General features: G+C 44.9%; 1 protein-coding gene across 1 annotated transcript in view; it reads right to left on the bottom strand.

Annotated features, from left to right (window-relative positions):
• The window catches only part of LOC122933396 (polymeric immunoglobulin receptor-like), a 276468-nt gene that overhangs the window by 188859 nt on the left and 64678 nt on the right, over nucleotides 1-22931 (bottom strand). The window contains exon 2 of the mRNA XM_044288366.1: nucleotides 12738-12837. Coding sequence (XP_044144301.1) covers nucleotides 12738-12792 — 55 coding nt within the window. The 5' untranslated portion in view covers nucleotides 12793-12837. The remainder of the gene's footprint in view (nucleotides 1-12737; nucleotides 12838-22931) is intronic.

The following is a 22931-nucleotide window of genomic DNA, read 5'->3' as shown; positions in this document are numbered from 1 at the left end:
CACATTTCTTGTTCTGGGTTGAAATACAATTCCCAATTTAGCAATTTCATAATTTAGTGGTTTCTGCTATATCAGAGCTATTTGAAATCTATCCCTAAAAGGGTATATAATATTCAAGGTGCACATTGGGTCATTCAGAATAACTTCACACACACCCGCTACTGTGTATTTCCAAGTCTAATTCTGGCACTAAACCCATACCTGTCACCCAGCGCCTAAATACTAGGCCTCAAATTTATATCCCGCTAAATCTGTCCTTAGTGCTGTAGCTGGGCGAGTTATTTAGTGTCCGTTCAAGCACATTTCTTGTTCTGGGTTGAAATACAATTCCCAATTTAGCAATTTCATAATTTAGTGGTTTCTGCTATATCAGAGCTATTTGAAATCTATCCCTAAAAGGGTATATAATATTCAAGGTGCACATTGGGTCATTCAGAATAACTTCACACACACCCGCTACTGTGTATTTCCAAGTCTAATTCTGGCACTAAACCCATACCTGTCACCCAGCGCCTAAATACTAGGCCTCAAATTTATATCCCGCTAAATCTGTCCTTAGTGCTGTAGCTGGGCGAGTTATTTAGTGTCCGTTCAAGCACATTTCTTGTTCTGGGTTGAAATACAATTCCCAATTTAGCAATTTCATAATTTAGTGGTTTCTGCTATATCAGAGCTATTTGAAATCTATCCCTAAAAGGGTATATAATATTCAAGGTGCACATTGGGTCATTCAGAATAACTTCACACACACCCGCTACTGTGTATTTCCAAGTCTAATTCTGGCACTAAACCCATACCTGTCACCCAGCGCCTAAATACTAGGCCTCAAATTTATATCCCGCTAAATCTGTCCTTAGTGCTGTAGCTGGGCGAGTTATTTAGTGTCCGTTCAAGCACATTTCTTGTTCTGGGTTGAAATACAATTCCCAATTTAGCAATTTCATAATTTAGTGGTTTCTGCTATATCAGAGCTATTTGAAATCTATCCCTAAAAGGGTATATAATATTCAAGGTGCACATTGGGTCATTCAGAATAACTTCACACACACCCGCTACTGTGTATTTCCAAGTCTAATTCTGGCACTAAACCCATACCTGTCACCCAGCGCCTAAATACTAGGCCTCAAATTTATATCCCGCTAAATCTGTCCTTAGTGCTGTAGCTGGGCGAGTTATTTAGTGTCCGTTCAAGCACATTTCTTGTTCTGGGTTGAAATACAATTCCCAATTTAGCAATTTCATAATTTAGTGGTTTCTGCTATATCAGAGCTATTTGAAATCTATCCCTAAAAGGGTATATAATATTCAAGGTGCACATTGGGTCATTCAGAATAACTTCACACACACCCGCTACTGTGTATTTCCAAGTCTAATTCTGGCACTAAACCCATACCTGTCACCCAGCGCCTAAATACTAGGCCTCAAATTTATATCCCGCTAAATCTGTCCTTAGTGCTGTAGCTGGGCGAGTTATTTAGTGTCCGTTCAAGCACATTTCTTGTTCTGGGTTGAAATACAATTCCCAATTTAGCAATTTCATAATTTAGTGGTTTCTGCTATATCAGAGCTATTTGAAATCTATCCCTAAAAGGGTATATAATATTCAAGGTGCACATTGGGTCATTCAGAATAACTTCACACACACCCGCTACTGTGTATTTCCAAGTCTAATTCTGGCACTAAACCCATACCTGTCACCCAGCGCCTAAATACTAGGCCTCAAATTTATATCCCGCTAAATCTGTCCTTAGTGCTGTAGCTGGGCGAGTTATTTAGTGTCCGTTCAAGCACATTTCTTGTTCTGGGTTGAAATACAATTCCCAATTTAGCAATTTCATAATTTAGTGGTTTCTGCTATATCAGAGCTATTTGAAATCTATCCCTAAAAGGGTATATAATATTCAAGGTGCACATTGGGTCATTCAGAATAACTTCACACACACCCGCTACTGTGTATTTCCAAGTCTAATTCTGGCACTAAACCCATACCTGTCACCCAGCGCCTAAATACTAGGTCTCAAATTTATATCCCGCTAAATCTGTCCTTAGTGCTGTAGCTGGGCGAGTTATTTAGTGTCCGTTCAAGCACATTTCTTGTTCTGGGTTGAAATACAATTCCCAATTTAGCAATTTCATAATTTAGTGGTTTCTGCTATATCAGAGCTATTTGAAATCTATCCCTAAAAGGGTATATAATATTCAAGGTGCACATTGGGTCATTCAGAATAACTTCACACACACCCGCTACTGTGTATTTCCAAGTCTAATTCTGGCACTAAACCCATACCTGTCACCCAGCGCCTAAATACTAGGCCTCAAATTTATATCCCGCTAAATCTGTCCTTAGTGCTGTAGCTGGGCGAGTTATTTAGTGTCCGTTCAAGCACATTTCTTGTTCTGGGTTGAAATACAATTCCCAATTTAGCAATTTCATAATTTAGTGGTTTCTGCTATATCAGAGCTATTTGAAATCTATCCCTAAAAGGGTATATAATATTCAAGGTGCACATAGGGTCATTCAGAATAACTTCACACACACGCTTCTGTGCATTTCCAAGTCTAATTCTGTCACTAAATCCATACCGGTCACCCAGCGCCTAAATACTAGGCCTCAAATTTATATCCAGCTAAATCTGTCCCTAGTGCTGTAGCTGGGCGAGTTATTTAGTGTCCGTTCAAGCACATTTCTTGTTCTGGGTTGAAATACAATTCCCAATTTAGCAATTTCATAATTTAGTGGTTTCTGCTATATCAGAGCTATTTGAAATCTATCCCTAAAAGGGTATATAATATTCAAGGTGCACATAGGGTCATTCAGAATAACTTCACACACACGCTTCTGTGCATTTCCAAGTCTAATTCTGTCACTAAATCCATACCGGTCACCCAGCGCCTAAATACTAGGCCTCAAATTTATATCCAGCTAAATCTGTCCCTAGTGCTGTAGCTGGGCGAGTTATTTAGTGTCCGTTCAAGCACATTTCTTGTTCTGGGTTGAAATACAATTCCCAATTTAGCAATTTCATAATTTAGTGGTTTCTGCTATATCAGAGCTATTTGAAATCTATCCCTAAAAGGGTATATAATATTCAAGGTGCACATAGGGTCATTCAGAATAACTTCACACACCCGCTACTGTGCATTTCCAAATCTAATTCTGTCACTAAACCCATACCTGTCACCCAGCGCCTAAATACTAGGCCTCAAATTTATATCCCGCTAAATCTCTCGTTACCGCTGTCCTGTTGTGGCTGGGAAAGTTATTTAGTGTCCGTCAAAGCACATTTTTTGTTCTGGGTTGAAATACAATTCCCAATTTAGCAATTTCATAATTTAGTGGTTTCTGCTATATCAGAGCTATTTGAAATCTATCCCTAAAAGGGTATATAATATTCAAGGTGCACATTGGGTCATTCAGAATAACTTCACACACACCCGCTACTGTGTATTTCCAAGTCTAATTCTGGCACTAAACCCATACCTGTCACCCAGCGCCTAAATACTAGGCCTCAAATTTATATCCCGCTAAATCTGTCCTTAGTGCTGTAGCTGGGCGAGTTATTTAGTGTCCGTTCAAGCACATTTCTTGTTCTGGGTTGAAATACAATTCCCAATTTAGCAATTTCATAATTTAGTCGTTTCTGCTATATCAGAGCTATTTGAAATCTATCCCTAAAAGGGTAGATCATATTGAAGGTGCACATAGGGTCATTCAGAATAACTTCACACACACGCTTCTGTGCATTTCCAAGTCTAATTCTGTCACTAAATCCATACCGGTCACCCAGCGCCTAAATACTAGGCCTCAAATTTATATCCCGCTGAATTTGAATACAATACATTGGGCCAAATAATATATTTGTTGTTGTGGTGAACCATAACAATGAGAAAAACATCTAGTAAGGGACGCGGACGTGGACATGGTCGTGGTGGTGTTAGTGGACCCTCTGGTGCTGGGAGAGGACGTGGCCGTTCTGCCACATCCACACGTCCTAGTGTACCAACTACCTCAGGTCCCAGTAGCCGCCAGAATTTACAGCGATATATGGTGGGGCCCAATGCCGTTCTAAGGATGGTAAGGCCTGAGCAGGTACAGGCATTAGTCAATTGGGTGGCCGACAGTGGATCCAGCACGTTCACATTATCTCCCACCCAGTCTTCTGCAGAAAGCGCACAGATGGCGCCTGAAAACCAACCCCATCAGTCTGTCACATCACCCCCATGCATACCAGGGAAACTGTCTCAGCCTCAAGTTATGCAGCAGTCTCTTATGCTGTTTGAAGACTCCGCTGGCAGGGTTTCCCAAGGGCATCCACCTAGCCCTTCCCCAGCGGTGAAAGACATAGAATGCACTGACGCACAACCACTTATGTTTCCTGATGATGAGGACATGGGAATACCACCTCAGCATGTCTCTGATGATGACGAAACACAGGTGCCAACTGCTGCGTCTTTCTGCAGTGTGCAGACTGAACAGGAGGTCAGGGATCAAGACTGGGTGGAAGACGATGCAGGGGACGATGAGGTCCTAGACCCCACATGGAATGAAGGTCGTGCCACTGACTTTCACAGTTCGGAGGAAGAGGCAGTGGTGAGACCGAGCCAACAGCGTAGCAAAAGAGGGAGCAGTGGGCAAAAGCAGAACACCCGCCGCCAAGAGACTCCGCCTGCTACTGACCGCCGCCATCTGGGACCGAGCACCCCAAAGGCAGCTTCAAGGAGTTCCCTGGCATGGCACTTCTTCAAACAATGTGCTGACGACAAGACCCGAGTGGTTTGCACGCTGTGCCATCAGAGCCTGAAGCGAGGCATTAACGTTCTGAACCTGAGCACAACCTGCATGACCAGGCACCTGCATGCAAAGCATGAACTGCAGTGGAGTAAACACCTTAAAACCAAGGAAGTCACTCAGGCTCCCCCTGCTACCTCTTCTGCTGCTGCCGCCTCGGCCTATTCTGCTGCTGCCGCCTCGGCCTCTTCCTCCGCCTCTGGAGGAACGTTGGCACCTGCCGCCCAGCAAACAGGGGATGTACCACCAACACCACCACCACCACCTCCGTCACCAAGCGTCTCAACCATGTCACACGCCAGCGTTCAGCTCTCCATCTCACAAACATTTGATAGAAAGCGTAAATTCCCACCTAGCCACCCTCGATCCCTGGCCCTGAATGCCAGCATTTCTAAACTACTGGCCTATGAAATGCTGTCATTTAGGCTGGTGGACACAGACAGCTTCAAACAGCTCATGTCGCTTGCTGTCCCACAGTATGTTGTTCCCAGCCGGCACTACTTCTCCAAGAGAGCCGTGCCTTCCCTGCACAACCAAGTATCCGATAAAATCAAGTGTGCACTGCGCAACGCCATCTGTGGCAAGGTCCACCTAACCACAGATACGTGGACCAGTAAGCACGGCCAGGGACGCTATATCTCCCTAACTGCACACTGGGTAAATGTAGTGGCAGCTGGGCCCCAGGCGGAGAGCTGTTTGGCGCACGTCCTTCCGCCGCCAAGGATCGCAGGGCAACATTCTTTGCCTCCTGTTGCCACCTCCTCCTTCTCGGCTTCCTCCTCCTCTTCTTCCACCTGCTCATCCAGTCAGCCACACACCTTCACCACCAACTTCAGCACAGCCCGGGGTAAACGTCAGCAGGCCATTCTGAAACTCATATGTTTGGGGGACAGGCCCCACACCGCACAGGAGTTGTGGCGGGGTATAGAACAACAGACCGACGAGTGGTTGCTGCCGGTGAGCCTCAAGCCCGGCCTGGTGGTGTGTGATAATGGGCGAAATCTCGTTGCAGCTCTGGGACTAGCCAATTTGACGCACATCCCTTGCTTGGCGCATGTGCTGAATTTGGTGGTGCAGAAGTTCATTCACAACTACCCCGACATGTCAGAGCTGCTGCATAAAGTGCGGGCCGTCTGTTCGCGCTTCCGGCGTTCACATCCTGCTGCTGCTCGCCTGTCTGCGCTACAGCGTAACTTCGGCCTTCCCGCTCACCGCCTCATATGCGACGTGCCCACCAGGTGGAACTCCACCTTGCACATGCTGGACAGACTGTGCGAGCAGCAGCAGGCCATAGTGGAGTTTCAGCTGCAGCACGCACGGGTCAGTCGCACTACAGAACAGCACCACTTCACCACCAATGACTGGGCCTCCATGCGAGACCTGTGTGCCCTGTTGCGCTGTTTCGAGTACTCCACCAACATGGCCAGTGGCGATGACACCGTTATCAGCGTTACAATACCACTTCTATGTCTCCTTGAGAAAACACTTAGGGCGATGATGGAAGAGGAGGTGGCCCAGGAGGAGGAGGAGGAGGAGGAGGAAGAGGGGTCATTTTTAGCACTTTCAGGCCAGTCTCTTCGAAGTGACTCAGAGGGAGGTTTTTGGCAACAGCAGAGGCCAGGTACAAATGTGGCCAGCCAGGGCCCACTACTGGAGGACGAGGAGGACGAGGATGAGGAGGAGGTGGAGGAGGATGAGGATGAAGCATGGTCACAGCGGGGTGGCACCCAACGCAGCTCGGGTCCATCACTGGTGCGTGGCTGGGGGGAAAGGCAGGACGATGACGATACGCCTCCCACAGAGGACAGCTTGTCCTTATCCCTGGGCAGCCTGGCACACATGAGCGACTACATGCTGCAGTGCCTGCGCAATGACAGCAGAGTTGCCCACATTTTAACCTGTGCGGACTACTGGGTTGCCACCCTGCTGGATCCACGCTACAAAGACAATGTGCCCACCTTACTTCCTGCACTGGAGCGTGATAGGAAGATGCGCGAGTACAAGCGCACGTTGGTAGACGCGCTACTGAGAGCATTCCCAAATGTCACAGGGGAACAAGTGGAAGCCCAAGGCCAAGGCAGAGGAGGAGCAAGAGGTCGCCAAGGCAGCTGTGTCACGGCCAGCTCCTCTGAGGGCAGGGTTAGCATGGCAGAGATGTGGAAAACTTTTGTCAACACGCCACAGCTAACTGCACCACCACCTGATACGCAACGTGTTAGCAGGAGGCAACATTTCACTAACATGGTGGAACAGTACGTGTGCACACCCCTCCACGTACTGACTGATGGTTCGGCCCCATTCAACTTCTGGGTCTCTAAATTGTCCACGTGGCCAGAGCTAGCCTTTTATGCCTTGGAGGTGCTGGCCTGCCCGGCAGCCAGCGTTTTGTCTGAACGTGTATTCAGCACGGCAGGGGGCGTCATTACAGACAAACGCAGCCGCCTGTCTACAGCCAATGTGGACAAGCTGACGTTCATAAAAATGAACCAGGCATGGATCCCACAGGACCTGTCCGTCCCTTGTCCAGATTAGACATTAACTACCTCCCCATAACCATATATTATTGGACTCCAGGGCACTTCCTCATTCAATCCTATTTTTATTTTCATTTTACCATTATATTGCGATGCTACCCAAAGTTGAATGAACCTCTCCTCTGCCTGTGTGCTAGGCCTAAATATATGCCAATGGACTGTTGCAGTGGTGGCTGACATGAAGCCTGATTCTCTGCTATGACATGCAGACTAATACTCTGCTGACATGAAGCCAGATTGTCTGTTACGGGACCTCCCTCCTCTGCCTGGGTGCTGGGCCTAAATTTATGACAATGGACTGTTGCAGTGGTGGCTGACGTGAAGCCTGATTCTCTGCTATGACATGCAGACTGATTCTCTGCTGACATGAAGCCAGATTGTCTGTTACGGGACCTCTCTCCTCTGCCTGTGTGCTAGGCCTAAATATATGCCAATGGACTGTTGCAGTGGTGGCTGACGTGAAGCCTGATTCTCTGCTATGACATGCAGACTGATTCTCTGCTGACATGAAGCCAGATCCTCTGTTACGGGACCTCTCTCCTCTGCCTGTGTGTGTGCTGGGCCTAAATATATGCCAATGGACTGTTGCAGTGGTGGCTGACGTGAAGCCTCATTCTCTGCTATGACATGCAGACTAATTCTCTGCTGACATGAAGACAGATTCTCTGTTACGGGACCTCCCTCCTCTGCCTGGGTGCTGGGCCTAAATATATGCCAATGGACTGTTGCAGTGGTGGGTGACGTGAAGCCTCATTCTCTGCTATGACATGCAGACTAATTCTCTGCTGACATGAAGCCAGATTGTCTGTTACGGGACCTCTCTCCTCTGCCTGTGTGTGTGCTGGGCCTAAATATATGCCAATGGACTGTTGCAGTGGTGGCTGACGTGAAGCCTCATTCTCTGCTATGACATGCAGACTAATTCTCTGCTGACATGAAGACAGATTCTCTGTTACGGGACCTCTCTCCTCTGCCTGTGTGTGTGCTGGGCCTAAATATATGCCAATGGACTGTTGCAGTGGTGGCTGACGTGAAGCCTCATTCTCTGCTATGACATGCAGACTAATTCTCTGCTGACATGAAGACAGATTCTCTGTTACGGGACCTCCCTCCTCTGCCTGGGTGCTGGGCCTAAATATATGCCAATGGACTGTTGCAGTGGTGGGTGACGTGAAGCCTGATTCTCTGCTATGACATGCAGACTAATTCTCTGCTGACATGAAGACAGATTCTCTGTTACGGGACCTCTCTCCTCTGCCTGTGTGTGTGCTGGGCCTAAATATATGCCAATGGACTGTTGCAGTGGTGGCTGACGTGAAGCCTCATTCTCTGCTATGACATGCAGACTAATTCTCTGCTGACATGAAGACAGATTCTCTGTTACGGGACCTCCCTCCTCTGCCTGGGTGCTGGGCCTAAATATATGCCAATGGACTGTTGCAGTGGTGGCTGACGTGAAGCCTCATTCTCTGCTATGACATGCAGACTGATTCTCTGCTGACATGAAGCCAGATCGTCTGTTACGGGACCTCTCTGCTCTGCCTGTGTGCTAGGCCTAAATATATGCCAATGGACTGTTGCAGTGGTGGGTGACGTGAAGCCTCATTCTCTGCTATGACATGCAGACTGATTCTCTGCTGTCATGAAGCCAGATTGTCTGTTACGGGACCTCTCTGCTCTGCCTGTGTGCTAGGCCTAAATATATGCCAATGGACTGTTGCAGTGGTGGGTGACGTGAAGCCTCATTCTCTGCTATGACATGCAGACTAATTCTCTGCTGACATGAAGACAGATTCTCTGTTACGGGACCTCCCTCCTCTGCCTGGGTGCTGGGCCTAAATATATGCCAATGGACTGTTGCAGTGGTGGGTGACGTGAAGCCTCATTCTCTGCTATGACATGCAGACTGATTCTCTGCTGACATGAAGCCAGATTGTCTGTTACGGGACCTCTCTCCTCTGCCTGTGTGTGTGCTGGGCCTAAATATATGCCAATGGACTGTTGCAGTGGTGGCTGACGTGAAGCTTCATTCTCTGCTATGACATGCAGACTAATTCTCTGCTGACATGAAGACAGATTCTCTGTTACGGGACCTCCCTCCTCTGCCTGGGTGCTGGGCCTAAATATATGCCAATGGACTGTTGCAGTGGTGGGTGACGTGAAGCCTCATTCTCTGCTATGACATGCAGACTAATTCTCTGCTGACATGAAGCCAGATTGTCTGTTACGGGACCTCTCTCCTCTGCCTGTGTGTGTGCTGGGCCTAAATATATGCCAATGGACTGTTGCAGTGGTGGCTGACGTGAAGCCTCATTCTCTGCTATGACATGCAGACTAATTCTCTGCTGACATGAAGACAGATTCTCTGTTACGGGACCTCTCTCCTCTGCCTGTGTGTGTGCTGGGCCTAAATATATGCCAATGGACTGTTGCAGTGGTGGCTGACGTGAAGCCTCATTCTCTGCTATGACATGCAGACTAATTCTCTGCTGACATGAAGACAGATTCTCTGTTACGGGACCTCCCTCCTCTGCCTGGGTGCTGGGCCTAAATATATGCCAATGGACTGTTGCAGTGGTGGGTGACGTGAAGCCTGATTCTCTGCTATGACATGCAGACTAATTCTCTGCTGACATGAAGACAGATTCTCTGTTACGGGACCTCTCTCCTCTGCCTGTGTGTGTGCTGGGCCTAAATATATGCCAATGGACTGTTGCAGTGGTGGCTGACGTGAAGCCTCATTCTCTGCTATGACATGCAGACTAATTCTCTGCTGACATGAAGACAGATTCTCTGTTACGGGACCTCCCTCCTCTGCCTGGGTGCTGGGCCTAAATATATGCCAATGGACTGTTGCAGTGGTGGCTGACGTGAAGCCTCATTCTCTGCTATGACATGCAGACTGATTCTCTGCTGACATGAAGCCAGATCGTCTGTTACGGGACCTCTCTGCTCTGCCTGTGTGCTAGGCCTAAATATATGCCAATGGACTGTTGCAGTGGTGGGTGACGTGAAGCCTCATTCTCTGCTATGACATGCAGACTGATTCTCTGCTGTCATGAAGCCAGATTGTCTGTTACGGGACCTCTCTGCTCTGCCTGTGTGCTAGGCCTAAATATATGCCAATGGACTGTTGCAGTGGTGGGTGACGTGAAGCCTCATTCTCTGCTATGACATGCAGACTAATTCTCTGCTGACATGAAGACAGATTCTCTGTTACGGGACCTCCCTCCTCTGCCTGGGTGCTGGGCCTAAATATATGCCAATGGACTGTTGCAGTGGTGGGTGACGTGAAGCCTCATTCTCTGCTATGACATGCAGACTGATTCTCTGCTGTCATGAAGCCAGATTGTCTGTTACGGGACCTCTCTGCTCTGCCTGTGTGCTAGGCCTAAATATATGCCAATGGACTGTTGCAGTGGTGGGTGACGTGAAGCCTCATTCTCTGCTATGACATGCAGACTGATTCTCTGCTGTCATGAAGCCAGATTGTCTGTTACGGGACCTCTCTGCTCTGCCTGTGTGCTAGGCCTAAATATATGCCAATGGACTGTTGCAGTGGTGGGTGACGTGAAGCCTCATTCTCTGCTATGACATGCAGACTGATTCTCTGCTGACATGAAGCCAGATTGTCTGTTACGGGACCTCTCTCCTCTGCCTGTGTGCTAGGCCTAAATATATGCCAATGGACTGTTGCAGTGGTGGCTGACGTGAAGCCTCATTCTCTGCTATGACATGCAGACTAATTCTCTGCTGACATGAAGCCAGATTGTCTGTTACGGGACCTCTCTCCTCTGCCTGGGTGCTGGGCCTAAATTTATGACAATGGACTGTTGCAGTGGTGGCTGACGTGAAGCCTGATTCTCTGCTATGACATGCAGACTGATTCTCTGCTGACATGAAGCCAGATCCTCTGTTACGGGACCTCTCTCCTCTGCCTGTGTGTGTGCTGGGCCTAAATATATGCCAATGGACTGTTGCAGTGGTGGCTGACGTGAAGCCTCATTCTCTGCTATGACATGCAGACTGATTCTCTGCTGACATGAAGCCAGATTCTCTGTTACGGGACCTCTCTCCTCTGCCTGTGTGTGTGCTGGGCCTAAATATATGCCAATGGACTGTTGCAGTGGTGGCTGACGTGAAGCCTCATTCTCTGCTATGACATGCAGACTAATTCTCTGCTGACATGAAGACAGATTCTCTGTTACGGGACCTCCCTCCTCTGCCTGGGTGCTGGGCCTAAATATATGCCAATGGACTGTTGCAGTGGTGGCTGACGTGAAGCCTCATTCTCTGCTATGACATGCAGACTAATTCTCTGCTGACATGAAGACAGATTCTCTGTTACGGGACCTCTCTCCTCTGCCTGGGTGCCGGGGCCTAAATATCTGAGAATGGACTGTTCCAGTGGTGGGTGACGGGAAGCCAGATTCTCTGCTATGGAACCTCTCTCCAATTGATTTTGGTTAATTTTTATTTATTTAATTTTTAATTTAATTCATTTCCCTATCCACATTTGTTTGCAGGGGATTTACCTACATGTTGCTGCCTTTTGCAGCCCTCTAGCTCTTTCCTGGGCTGTTTTACAGCCTTTTTAGTGCCGAAAAGTTCGGGTCCCCATTGACTTCAATGGGGTTCGGGTTCGGGACGAAGTTCGGATCGGGTTCGGATCCCGAACCCGAACATTTCCGGGATGTTCGGCCGAACTTCTCGAACCCGAACATCCAGGTGTTCGCTCAACTCTAGTCAGAACGTAATTTTTATTATGTGGAACAAAAGTTGTTGCTATTGTTTTGGGCTAAAAAGGGAGTATCATTAATAATTATTAATAATACTAATGCCCTTTTTGCCCCAAACAGTAATAATATTGTGTGCCCCGACATCAGTAATGCGTAGGATTCTGACTGACTCAATGCAATGCCTTGGAAGCAGCTTAGGCCGGGTGCTGAATCTCAGTCCTGTATGAAGATCAGTACTGTATAGAGACTTACTAGTAGTACTCCATGGTATGGAGCACTATTGGCAAACCTCCATGGGAAATTAACTTGAAGATTCACTACCCTTCCTAAGACAGTAGTATTGAAAGACTCTTCCAATAGAGTACTTGACTATGGATTTTCTAAACCTGATAACTCCTTTGAAGTAACTTATTTACAACATGATGCAAAGATACATACATACACAGAATTATTAGGTGGCATTTTGCCTTACAAAACACTTGTTGCAAAAGGTTTACTATCCTGATATTGAATGCCTGATGATGAAATCCTCTGGTACCACTGCCACCTTTACGTAAGCCAAGTTTAGTGAAGTAGCTCTCAGTAGTTAGTATTATTTTGTGTTGCACAATGCCCATGCATTGATAATTTCTTCTTGGAACATTTCCTTTGGTTTTATTATTTTGGATGACTTACCAACATTTTTGATTAAGGCACAAGCTAGGCCAAATAAAAACAAACCAGGAGTCATTGTGCAATGTCAGATATGTGTTCCTTCCCCTCCTTCAAATGAAATCTGCAAGAATAAGATTTATTTATGGTAAGTGACAAGTTGGGTGTTGTTGGCCTAGCACAAGACATTCCATAAAATTAATTATCCTTGTGCAAACAGGATATTGTCCATCTACTGTATTTTCTATCAAACGACCATTTTTAACCGCTTGCCGCCACGCTAACGCCGAAAGGCGTCATTGCGGCGGCTCTCCCAGGCTACGCTAACGCCAATAGGCGTCATCTCGCGTGAGCCGAGATTTCGTGTGAACGCGCGCACGCAGGCGCGCGCGCTCACAGGAACGGAAGGTAAGCGAGTGGATCTCTAGCCTGCCAGCGGCGACCGCTCGCTGGCAGGCTGGAGATGTGATTTTTTTAACCCCTAACAGGTATATTAGACGCTGTTTTGATAACAGCGTCTAATATACCTGCTACCTGGTCCTCTGGTGGTCCCTTTTGTTAGGATCGACCACCAGAGGACTCAGGCAGATCACTAAAGTAGCACCAAACACCACTACACTACACCCCCCCTGTCACTTATTAACCCTTTATAAACCACTGATCAGCCCATATAGACTCCCTGATCACCCCCCTGTCATTGATCACCCCCCTGTCATTGATCACCCCCCCTGTAAGGCTCCATTCAGAGGTCCGTATGATTTTTACGGATCCACGGATACATGGATCGGATCCTCAAAACGCATACAGACGTCTGAATGGAGCCTTACAGGGGGGTGATCAATGACAAGGGGGTGATCACGCATATAGACTTCCTGATCACTTCCCTGTCATTGATCACCCCCCTGTCATTGATCACCCCCCTGTAATGCTCCATTCAGACGTCCGTATGATTTTTACGGATCCACTGATACATGGATCGGATCCGCAAAACACATGTGGACGTCTGAATGGAGCCTTACAGGGGGGTGATCAATGACAGAGGAGTGATCATCCATATAGACTCCCTGATCACCTCCGTCATTGATCACCCCCCTGTAAGGCTCCATTCAGACGTCCGTATGATTTTTACGGATCCACGGATACATGGATCGGATCCGCAAAACACATACGGACGTCTGAATGGAGCCTTATAGGGGGGTGATCAATGACAGAGGGGTGATCACCCATATAGACTTCCTGATCACCCCCTGTCATTGATCACCCCCCTGTCATTGATCACCCCCCTGTAAGGCTCCATTCAGACGTCCGTATGATTTTTACGGATCCACGGATACATGGATCGGATCCGCAAAACACATACGGACGTCTGAATGGAGCCTTACAGGGGGGTGATCAGTGACAGGGGGGTGATCACCCCATATACACTCCCTGATCACCTCCGTCATTGATCACCCCCCTGTAAAGCTCCATTCAGACGTCCGCATGTGTTTTGCGGATCCGATCCATGTATCCGTGGATCCGTAAAAAATCATACGGACATCTGAATGGAGCCTTACAGGGGGGTGATCAATGACGGAGGTGATCAGGGAGTCTATATGGGTGATCACCCCTCTGTCATTGATCACCCCCCTGTAAGGCTCCATTCAGACGTCCGCATGTGTTTTGCGGATCCGATCCATGTATCCGTGGATCCGTAAAAAATCATACGGACGTCTGAATGGAGCCTTACAGGGGGGTGATCAATGACGGAGGTGATCAGGGAGTCTATATGGGTGATCACCCCTCTGTCATTGATCACCCCCCTGTAAGGCTCCATTCAGACGTCCGCATGTGTTTTGCGGATCCTTAAAAAATCATACGGACGTCTGAATGGAGCCTTACAGGGGGGTGATCAATGACAGGGGTGTGATCAATGACAGTGGGGTGATCACCCCATATAGATTCCCTGATCACCCCCCTGTCATTGATCACCCCCTGTAAGGCTCCATTTAGAAATTTTTTTGGGCACAAGTAAGCGGAAATTTTTTGTTTGTTTTTGTTTTTTCTTACAAAGTTTCATATTCCACTAACTTGTGTCAAAAAATAAAATCTCACATGAACTCACCATACCCCTCACGGAATCCAAATGCGTAAATTTTTTTAGACATTTATATTCCAGACTTCTTCTGACGCTGTAGGGCCCCTAAAATGCAAGGGCAGTATAAGTACCCCACATGTGACCCCATTCCGGAACGAAGACACCCCAAGGTATTCCATGAGGGGCATATTGAGTCCATGAAAGATTGAGATTTTTGTCCCAAGTTAGCGGAAAGGGAGACTTTGTGAGAAAATACAAAAAAATATCAATTTCCGCTAACTTGTGCCAAAAAAAAAAAAAATTCTAGGAACTCGCCATGCCCCTCACGGAATACCTTAGGGTGTCTTCTTTCCAAAATGGGGTCACATGTGGGGTATTTGTACTGCACTGGCATGTTAGGGGCCCGAAAGCGTGAGAAGAAGCCTGGGATCCAAATGTCTAAAAATGCCCTCCTAAAGGAATTTGGGCCGCTTTGCGCATCTAGGCTGCAAAAAAGTGTCACACATGTGGTATCGCCGTACTCAAGAGAAGTTGGGGAATGTGTTTTGGGGTGTCATTTTACATATACCCATGCTGGGTGAGATAAATATCTTGGTCAAATGCCAACTTTGTATAAAAAAAATGGGAAAAGTTGTCTTTTGCAGAGATATTTCTCTCACCCAGCATGGGTATATGTAAAATGACACCCCAAAACACATTCCCCAACTTCTCCTGAGTACGGCGATACCAGATGTGTGACACTTTTTTGCCGCCTAGGTGGGCAAAGGGGCACACATTCCAAAGAGCACCTTTCAGATTTCACAAGTCCTTTTTTACAAATTTTGATTTCAAACTACTAACCACACATTAGGGCCCCTAGAATGCCAGGGCAGTATAACTACCCCACAAGTGACCCCATTTTGGAAAGAAGACACCCCAAGGTATTTTGTGATGGGCATAGTGAGTTCATGGAAGTTTTTATTTTTTGTCACAAGTTAGTGGAATATGAGACTTTGTAAGAAAAAAAATAAATAAATAATAAATCATCATTTTCCGCTAACTTGTGACAAAAAATAAAAAGTTCTATGAACTCACTATGCCCATCAGTGAATACCTTAGAGTGTCTACTTTCCGAAATGGGGTCATTTGTGGGGTGTTTGTACTGTCTGGGCATTGTAGAACCTCAGGAAACATGACAGGTGCTCAGAAAGTCAGAGCTGCTTCAAAAAGCGGAAATTCACATTTTTGTACCATAGTTTGTAAACGCTATAACTTTTACCCAAACCATTTTTTTTTACCCAAACATTTTTTTTTAATCAAAGACATGTAGAACAATAAATTTAGCGAAAAATTTATATATGGATGTCGTTTTTTTTGCAAAATTTTACAACTGAAAGTGAAAAATGTCATTTTTTGCAAAGAAATCGTTAAATTTCGATTAATAACAAAAAAAGTAAAAATGTCAGCAGCAATGAAATACCACCAACTTAAAGCTCTATTAGTGAGAAGAAAAGGAGGTAAAATTAATTTGGGTGGTAAGTTGCATGACCGAGCAATAAACCGCTAAAGTTGTGGAGTGCCGATTTGTAAAAAAGGGCCTGGTCACTAGGGGGGTATAAACCTGTGGTCCTTAAGTGGTTAAGACACTACCACATTGGCAGAAGATGGTTACATTCGTACAAATGTTCGTTTGGCCAAACATCTGCCCATCTAAACAAACAGATGATTGGATCTTTAAAAATAATCATTAGAGACTTGGTAGATATTGTGATGTGCTGCCGACAATATGTTAACTGTATGGAGGACAAAAATACTAATGATAGTTTGTCCCCATGCAGTTTGTAAGAGGCCCTTTAAACTCGCACCAGTCAAATTGCTTTACTTGCTGTTACTCACTTGTCACTTATGAGTTTTTCAAACTGAAACTCATGATAAGGGTGCACTGACACGACCGTATGTATTGTGAAGTCAGCAAAACGCGTATCAGCAAAAAATACGGAGGGCGTCCATGTGTCCATTTTGCATCCCTTTTTTTCGCGGATCTATTCTAATGGGCAAGAATAGGACATGTTCTATCTTTTTTGCGGTGCTACAGAACGGACATACGGATGCAGACAGCACGCAGTGTGCTGTCCGCATTTTTTGTGGACAGATTTAAGTGAATGGGCTCGCATCCTATCCCCCCAAAAATGTGGATCAGATACGGAGCAAAAATATGGTCATGTGAATGGGGTCTAAGGTCTTTTTGTTAGCATATTCCATCAATAATAAAGTTATTTATCAAATCTTTTGTTGAAACAGTGTTAGTTGCCAATGCAACCAATCAGAGCTCAGCTTTCATTTCCTAAAGGGCTCTGAAAAAGATGAAAGCTGAGCTAGATTGGTTGCTAGGGGCAACTACAACTGTTTTAATCTTAGGCGATTTTGATAAATGAGGCTCATAGTTTTACAAACAGTTCTGTAAGAATACAAAGTTTCAGAAATTTTACTGTATGTTTACAATGGGAAAGTCTGAAACTGGAGTTTTTCTTATTTCACACCATCGGACATAACAGTGAATGTCATGGGCTAAGGTAATGGTTTCATATTAATATTGAATTTAGCTAAATAGAGTGGATTTAGTCATATATTAATACACAAGTCAGTGACCCAGATATGAACTAGTATGAGAACGGTGCAGAATCCAAGCCAATAGAACAATGCAAACAACTTGCGGTTTCTCAGTAATTTTTTTTATCAGGTAATAGTGTTGAGCGCGAATATTCAAAAAGCTATTTTTTATCGCTAATATCTGCACTTCAAGAATTCGCTAATATTTAGGATATAGTGCTATATATTCGTAATGACGAATATTCTTTCTTTTTTTTTTTTTTTCTTTTAACACAGTACACATCAGGTGATGATCCTTCCATTCTTCTAGCTTGTGGGCCAATAAGGAGTTAACTTATATATATCATTTAGATAGTTAGTGGGAGATCATTGTAGGTTAGATTGATCTAATAGTGTAGCTGATAGGTTCCAGTGCAGGGTGTTAGGCAGTGTAATAGGTTCTGCTGTCCATACATACATGCTACAGACATAGTGCTGTGATTTCACAATTTGCACGTATTGTGAAAAAATATGCGCATCATTAATTGCTGAAAATTCACAAGGTAAAATATATTGGAGCACTCTATCTGCATACAAAAGTATTCTAATGTTCTGCCGTGCCAACCATTTTCTCCAGTCTGAGGAAACTTATACCAGCTTGAAAAATGGAGCATAAGAAACCCATGATGGTATTTTGCACGCATTATGTGAATAATACATTGGCGATTTTCGCAATCAAGAATATAATCTCGTATTTGCGAATATATGATGAATATTGCCCCTGCCACTCATCACCATCAGGAAATTCCCTGGAACATTTTATTTCCTTGTTCAATGTCTGCATCCTTTTTATTAGTTTTTTTTTTTTTTACCACACATTGATGTCTTAATGGGGTCAGATGTGGGTAATAGATGATGCAATAAATTATGCAGCACATTGCCTTTGCATGTTTTTTGTGGCTATGATCAATGAATAAAAATACAGATATCTGATTGTGAATTCTAATCTTTTATGTCAAATTGCCAAAAAACATACTCAGTTATGCTTTTGCACACATCTCTCACTTTCCTTCTCTATATATGTACATAATAGGGTACAGTGGTAGGCCACCTTAACACCTTAGTAACCAAGCCTATTTGGGCCTTAACCACCTCAGCCCCCCTAGCTGAAACACCCTTAATGACCAGACCACTTTTTGCACTTCTGCACTACACTACTTTCACAGTTTATTGCTTGGTCATGCAACTTACCACCCAAATGAATTTTACCTCCTTTTTTTCTCACTAATAGAGCTTTCATTTGGTGGTATTTCATTGCTGCTGACACTTTTACTTTTTTTGTTATTAATCGAAATTTAATGACATTTTTCACTTTCAGTTGTAATTTTTTTTTAAAAAAACGACATCCATATATAAATGTTTTGCTAAATTTATTGTTCTACATGTCCTTGATAAAAAGAAAAATGTTTGGGTAAAAAAAAAATGGTTTGGGTAAAAGTTTTAGCGTTTACAAACTATGGTACAAAAATGTGAATTTCTGCTTTTTGAAGCAGCTCTGACTTTCTAAACACCTGTCATGTTTCCTGAGGTTCTACAATGCCCAGACAGTAGAAAAAACCCACAAATGACCCCATTTTGGAAAGTAGACACCCTAAGGTATTCGCTGATGGGCACAGTGAGTTCATAGAACTATTTATTTTTTGTCACAAGTCCCCTCACGGATTACCTTGGGGTGTCTTCTTTCCAAAATGGGGTCACTTGTGGGGTAGTTATACTGCCCTGGCATTTTAGGGGCCCAGATGCGTGAGAAGTAGTTTGAAATCAAAATCTGTAAAAAATGCCCTGTGAAATCCAAAAGGTGCTCTTTGGAATGTGGGCCCATTTGCCCACCTAGACTGCAAAAAAGTGTCACACATGTGGTATTGCCGTACTCAGGAGAAGTTGGGGAATGTGTTTTGGGGTGTCATTTTACATATACTCATGCTGGGTGAGATAAATATCTTGGTCAAATGCCAACTTTGTATAAAAAAATGGGAAAAGTTGTCTTTTGCTGAGATATTTCTCTCACCCAGCATGGGAACATGTAAAATGACACCCCAAAACACATTCCCCAACTTCTCCTGAGTACGGCGATACCACATGTGTGACACTTTTTTGCAGCCTAGATGCGCAAAGGGGCTCACATTCCAAAGAGCACCTTTCAGATTTCACAGGCCATTTTTTACAGATTTTGATTTTAAACTACTTTGCATGCATTTGGGCCCCTAAAATGCCAGGGCAGTATAACTACCTCACAAGTGACCCCATTTTGGAAAGAAGACACCCCAAGGTATTTCGAGATGGGCATAGTGAGTTCATGGAAGTTTTTATTTTTTTGTCACAAGTTAGTGGAATATGAGACTTTGTAAGAAAAAAATAAAATAAAAAAATCATCATTTTCCGCTAATGTTTGACAAAAAACAAAAAATGCTAGGAACTCGCCATGCCCCTCACGGAATACCTTGGGGTGTCTTCTTTCCAAAATGGGGTCACTTGTGGGGTAGTTATACTGCCCTGGCATTTTAGGGGCCCAGATGCGTGAGAAGTAGTTTGAAATCAAAATCTGTAAAAAATGCCCTGTGAAATCCGAAAGGAGCTCTTTGGAATGTGGGCCCATTTGCCCACCTAGGCTGCAAAAAAGTGTCACATATGTGGTATCTCCGTACTCAGGAGAAGTTGGGGAATGGGGGTGTCTTTTTACATATACCCATGCTGGGTGAGAGAAATATCTCGGCAAAAGACAACTTTTCCCATTCTTTTTATACAAAGTTGGCATTTGACCAAGATATTTATCTAACCCAGCATGGGTATATGTAAAATGACACCCCAAAACACATTCCCCAACTTCTCCTGAGTAGGGCGATATCACATATGTGACACTTTTTTGCAGCCTAGATGCGCAAAGGTGCCCAAATTCCTTTTAGGAGGGCATTTTTAGACATTTGGATCCCAGACTTCTTCTCACGCTTTAAGGTCCCTAAAAAGCCAGGGCAGTATAAATACCCCACATGTGACCCCATTTTGGAAAGAAGACACCCCAAGGTATTCAATGAGGGGCATGCCGAGTTCATCGAAAAAATATTTTTTGGGCACAAGTTAGCGGAAATAGTTTTTTTTTTCTCACAAAGTCTCCCTTTCCCCTAACTTGAGACAAAAATGTCAATCTTTCATGGACTCAATATGCCCCTCAGCGAATACCTTGGGGTGTCTTCTTTCCAAAATGGTGTTATTTGTGGGGTGTTTGTACTGCCCTGGCATTTGAGAGTCTCCACAATCATTACATGTATGGCCAGCATTAGGAGTTTCTGCTATTCTCCTTATATTGAGCATACGGGTAATGAGATATTTTTTTTTCGTTCAGCCTCTGGGCACAGATTTCTTCATTCGCATCGATCAATGTGGATGAAAAAATCTTTGCCCAAAAAAAAATAAAGGAGGGGAAAGGCGTCTGCCAGGACATAGGAGCTCCGCCCAACATCCATACCCACTTAGCTCGTATGCCCTGGCAAACCCGATTTCTCCATTCACATCAATCGATGTGGATGAATAAATCATTGCCGGGATTATTATTTTTTTTTTATATATATACAAAGTGTTTGCCAAAGCATATGAACACCGCTGCCTCCTCAGCTCATATGCCTCGGCAAACGTATCTTTTACTGCAGAGGAGAAATCTCGTCTTGCAGCACCGCATACACCGACTTTTGTGTAATCTGACAGCAGCGCAATGCTTCTGTCAGAATGCACATCAGTGCTGCAGCTAGTTGATCGGTTGGTCCACCTGAAAGGTAAAAAAAAAAAAAAAACAGGCAGCAAAGCAATAAATTTACTAACATTAACTTTATATAACATTTGAAACAGAACATTAACTTTTATAAACTTTATTGAACTTTTGGAACATTAACTTTTTTGCTTACCTGTGATTTTTTTTTTTTTACCTTCATAGGACAAACCTCTCCTTCCCCATGGGACAATGTGCAAAGCGCAAATCGCCCAGAGATAAATAAACAGGGTACATATGGCGATGTACATTATGCACTTTGTCCCAGGTAAAAGGAGAGGTTTGCAGTAGCTCTGTGTGAAAGGGCCCTAAGACCCCTGTGTGCCTGTCCTGTGTCACGCAATCCCTATACTAAATGTACCTGTGTGTGGTACTTCCGGAAACACTCCCCTAAGCATAGGGCAGGGTGGTCAGAGCAGTCAGGACAGAAATAGTGGGTGTCACGCCTTATTCCACTCCTGCTACAGACACAACATCTTTTTCGGGGTGACGCTTGGTTTGAGGTACCAGCAACGACATTGGGGAAATGTTGCTCATGTAGATGGCTCACTACACTGGTGGTTGGGTCCACGGAACCTCCTGGATACTGGAGGTTCTCGATGATCTCTTCCTGAAATTTGAGGAAGAACAAAACTATTGTACATAGCCAATTGAATTAGGTATACAGACACCTTCTGTATACCTAATGGATGAGGTAGATAGCTACCTTTTTATACCAGGCCCTGTTTATTTGCTTCACCAGGTAGGGATGAAGCGCCTGGTCCGAGAGGTCTACACCTCCCATAAATTTATTGTAGTCTGTCACACAGACTGGTTTGTACTTGTCTGCCGTGGCCCCCCTCTCCCTAACTGCTACTGTGGTGTCTGCATGCAAGGTGGTCAGCATGTAGACATCCTTCCTGTCCTTCCACTTCACGGCAAGCAGCTGGTCACTTGCGAGGGCGAAGGATGTTCCTTTCTCCAAATGTTTGGAGACCAGCGGTTGTGGGTATCCAACTCTATTTTTGCGGACTGTTCCACAAGCCCCTGTGTTTGCAGCATGGAGGGGTTTATAAAGGGGTATACTATTATAATGTCAGGAATGGTGCCAATAAATCCCACACAATTTCGTCTGATGTTCCAATATTTTTGGGGCAGCCTGAGGAGTTAAGTTGGGAGTCTCTGCCCTCATAAATATACAGACCACAGGTGTAGCCGATTGTGCTCTCACACACCTTATGCAATTTTACCCCATATCTGGCACGCTTGGAGGGAATATATTGACGGAAGGAAAGGCGGCCTTTAAAACTAAAAAGGGACTCATCAACGGATTCATTTTTTTCAGTTGTATATAATTTCAAGAATAAATCTGTAAGGAGTGAAATAAGGGGTCTCAATTTATTTAAGCGGTCGAAGGCTGGGTCAGTTCTGGGGGGGGGGGGGGGGGCTTGGAAATCGTCCGAAAAATGCATGAACCGCATTAGGACTTCATAGCGGTTACGGGACATAACTCCTGCAAACACAAAGGTTGAGTGGACAGACTCGCAGCCCAATAGGATCGGACAGAGTTTTTTTTTTTTTTACGATGCCCATGTCCAGGGTAAGTCCGAAATTTTATTTTATTTTAGGGACACTTGTGGGGGTCCACCATCTTACATAAATAGACGTGGGCTTTTGTACAGCAAACTGTGTGCCGTACAAATTAGTTTGCTGCACAATTAACTCAAGGACGTTATCATCCACAAATAAAAGAAAAAAATCATAAGGGGTAAAA

This window comes from Bufo gargarizans, chromosome 3 (assembly GCF_014858855.1).
Source record: "Bufo gargarizans isolate SCDJY-AF-19 chromosome 3, ASM1485885v1, whole genome shotgun sequence".
Classification (NCBI taxonomy): domain Eukaryota; kingdom Metazoa; phylum Chordata; class Amphibia; order Anura; family Bufonidae; genus Bufo; species Bufo gargarizans.
Note: the sequence above shows the minus strand (reverse complement) of the source record. Positions and strands in the feature narration are given on the sequence as shown.